Source organism: Nematolebias whitei, chromosome 12 (assembly GCF_014905685.2).
Source record: "Nematolebias whitei isolate Nwh7 chromosome 12, NemWhi1, whole genome shotgun sequence".
NCBI lineage: Eukaryota > Metazoa > Chordata > Actinopteri > Cyprinodontiformes > Rivulidae > Nematolebias > Nematolebias whitei.
The window spans coordinates 49,027,748-49,030,246 of NC_056509.1; the positions used below are offsets into that span (position 1 = coordinate 49,027,748).

Here is a 2,499-nt window from a genome sequence, read left to right on the forward strand (position 1 = left end):
AGCAGGACTCTCAGACAGAGGCTGGTCCACCCTAAGGACAAGACACCCATACACAAACAGAGTGGTGTAGTGTATGTGGTCCAGTGCAGCGAGGACTGTCCAGACCTCTACATTGAGAAACTAAACAGCTTCTTCACAGACGCATGGCTCAACACAGGAGAGCCAGCTCCTCTGGACAAGATTCAGCTGTTCACCTCCACCTCACAGATAAGGGACACTCTTTTGAGGACCAAAATGTGCACATTTTGGACCGAGAACACAGATGGTTTGAGAGGGGTGTGAAGGAAGCAATTTATGTAAAAAGAGAAAAGCCGTCTCTTAACAGAGGAGGAGGCCTCAGATTCCCACTTTCAAAAACATATAATGCAACTTTAAGACAGATTCCCAGCCGGTTTTCACACCTGATGGGAACAGAGGGGCCTCGACTGTGAATTAGAGGAACAAAAGACTTTTACTGTTAAGGTGTTTAGGTGCGACTTGTCAAATCTACACGTGTGTCTTATCTCACTCAGCCTTATAACCTGAATCTCTCACTCTCTGCTCTTTGAATTGAGAAAGCTCCTCGGATGAGGAGAGAAACGTCTTCTGTTACAAATAAAGTCCAGTAGTTTTTGTATTGAACGCTTTTTGAGTTCATCGTGTCCTGGATGACTGAGAAGCTTCACCAGTATATTCCTGGTAGATGCTGCATGGACCAGAAAAGCAGCAGCCAGAACATCATGTGTTGAAACAAGATGAACCTCAGCACTGACATGAGAAGCTGCATGTTCTGGACTTTCTTCATGTTGTAATTTGTTGCTGCAGCCAGTGAATGTTCAAGATGGACCTGGGTCAGTTTCTCTGTCACTTGATGCTCATGGTTGAAAATGTTGACTCACAGGTGTAAACAAGTCAACAATAACAATAAGCATCTAAGTCCATGCTCAACAATGAATATACTGTAATATGTGTACAGATGAAGACGCCCCCCTTCACATTTCCACCTGCCCCCTCATGTAACCATGTCTAGAACCGGCCCTGTGATGCTCCTGCTTCCTTCACTGCAGGTGCAGAGACGTGTGCAGCCGGTGATCAGCTGATCCATCTGAAGCTTGTTTTTTTACCTTACTGGCCGGTGTGACCTGCCTCTTCCTCCTCCTCCAGTATTTTTATATTGTGCATTCTGTTCTCTTTGTGCTGTAGGATTTGTGAAACCTCACCACAGAAGCCCGAGCCGACATGAACAATAAGCCAGCACGTAAAAAAAAAAAAAAAAAGTACCGTCTGTGCTGTAACCTGTCCTGCGAGCTGCACAATGAGCGTCTGCTGTAATGCCTTGCTAAAGATACGGCCCTTAGTGGCTAACAATAAAGACGCAGCTGAGACGGGACCGTCTTCAGCGACATGATAAAATGATGCGCTCCTCTGAAGGCAGAGCACGGCTCAAGCAGCTCCGACCCGTTTGCTTCAGGGAAGGAGTCCGGTCTGTCGGAGCTGCAGCTTCAAGGTCGAGTGGAGTCGGTTCACACCGGCTGACGAACGTGAAGGCAGCGCAGCTGAACTGTAGCGGTCTGATCAAGATCTTCACGTCTCCAGCTCTATACTAGATCTGGAGAATCAGTTTGATCACATTCACACTCTGATGGGACACTTCAACATGCGACTGCTGCTGGAATCGAACCCGCAACTCTCCCATTGGAGGACTGCTCGAACCACTCAGCCACAGCTGGAGATTATTTAATATGTAAATGTCTGAAAACTAATGTTTTTATTTTGTAGTTGCAGCTCCAAATGTGTGCGAGACAAAACATGGACCCAAATATATTTTATTTATGTTAAGAAAAAATATTGAGCTCCTAATTTGGGTCCATATCACCGAGCCCAGAGCCTCCATCAATAAACTGATACATATTTATTAGTTGTTGGTCTCTGACATCATCCATCTGGACTTTGTAAAGTTTCTTTCAACGGTCCGGTCCGTGCACGGTCAACGGGGCGCGAGCGGCTGCTGGTGATCCAAACTGGACCGTCGGACGCACGAGTCCGCCGACCCTGTCCACCCATCCAGCACATTATTTTGGCCCGGCCAGAGTTTCACGTGGGTCCAGGCCCGGGTTACAAATGACAGCTGTAATCCAGAGGCCCCACAAGAAGAACTGATCTTCTGAGCCAGACCCCAGAGGAACTGTTGGTTCTGATCAGTTGAATCAAGACTCTGCAGAGCTGCACCAGACTGGACCTGAACGAAACTTACAACCTGGAACTGGGGAGAGGGAAGAAACAGGCAGGACCACCAGGAGACGGTCAACAAGGTTTATTGTGTTCAGGACATTCACAGCTGGAACTCTGGGAACTCAAAGACCACGTCCTTTCCTGTCAGCTTCTTGTAGACTCCAGAGAAGGTCTCCACCTGAAACACAAGACATCAGTTCAGACCACAACGGTCCCGCACCAGTCCCAGCACAGCTGGACCTGTGTCCTGCATGGTTCGTCTCATGTCCAACAGTGTGTCCTGCATGG

General features: G+C 47.8%; 1 protein-coding gene across 1 annotated transcript in view; it reads right to left on the reverse strand.

The window, feature by feature from the left end:
- Positions 1–2,278: 2,278 nt before the first annotated feature.
- rps7 (ribosomal protein S7) overlaps positions 2,279–2,499 on the reverse strand; it is a gene marked incomplete in the record, with an annotated part of 12,631 nt that continues 12,410 nt past the window's right edge. The window contains 1 exon segment of the mRNA XM_037685684.1: positions 2,279–2,389. Within this exon segment, the coding sequence (XP_037541612.1) occupies positions 2,312–2,389 (78 nt within the window).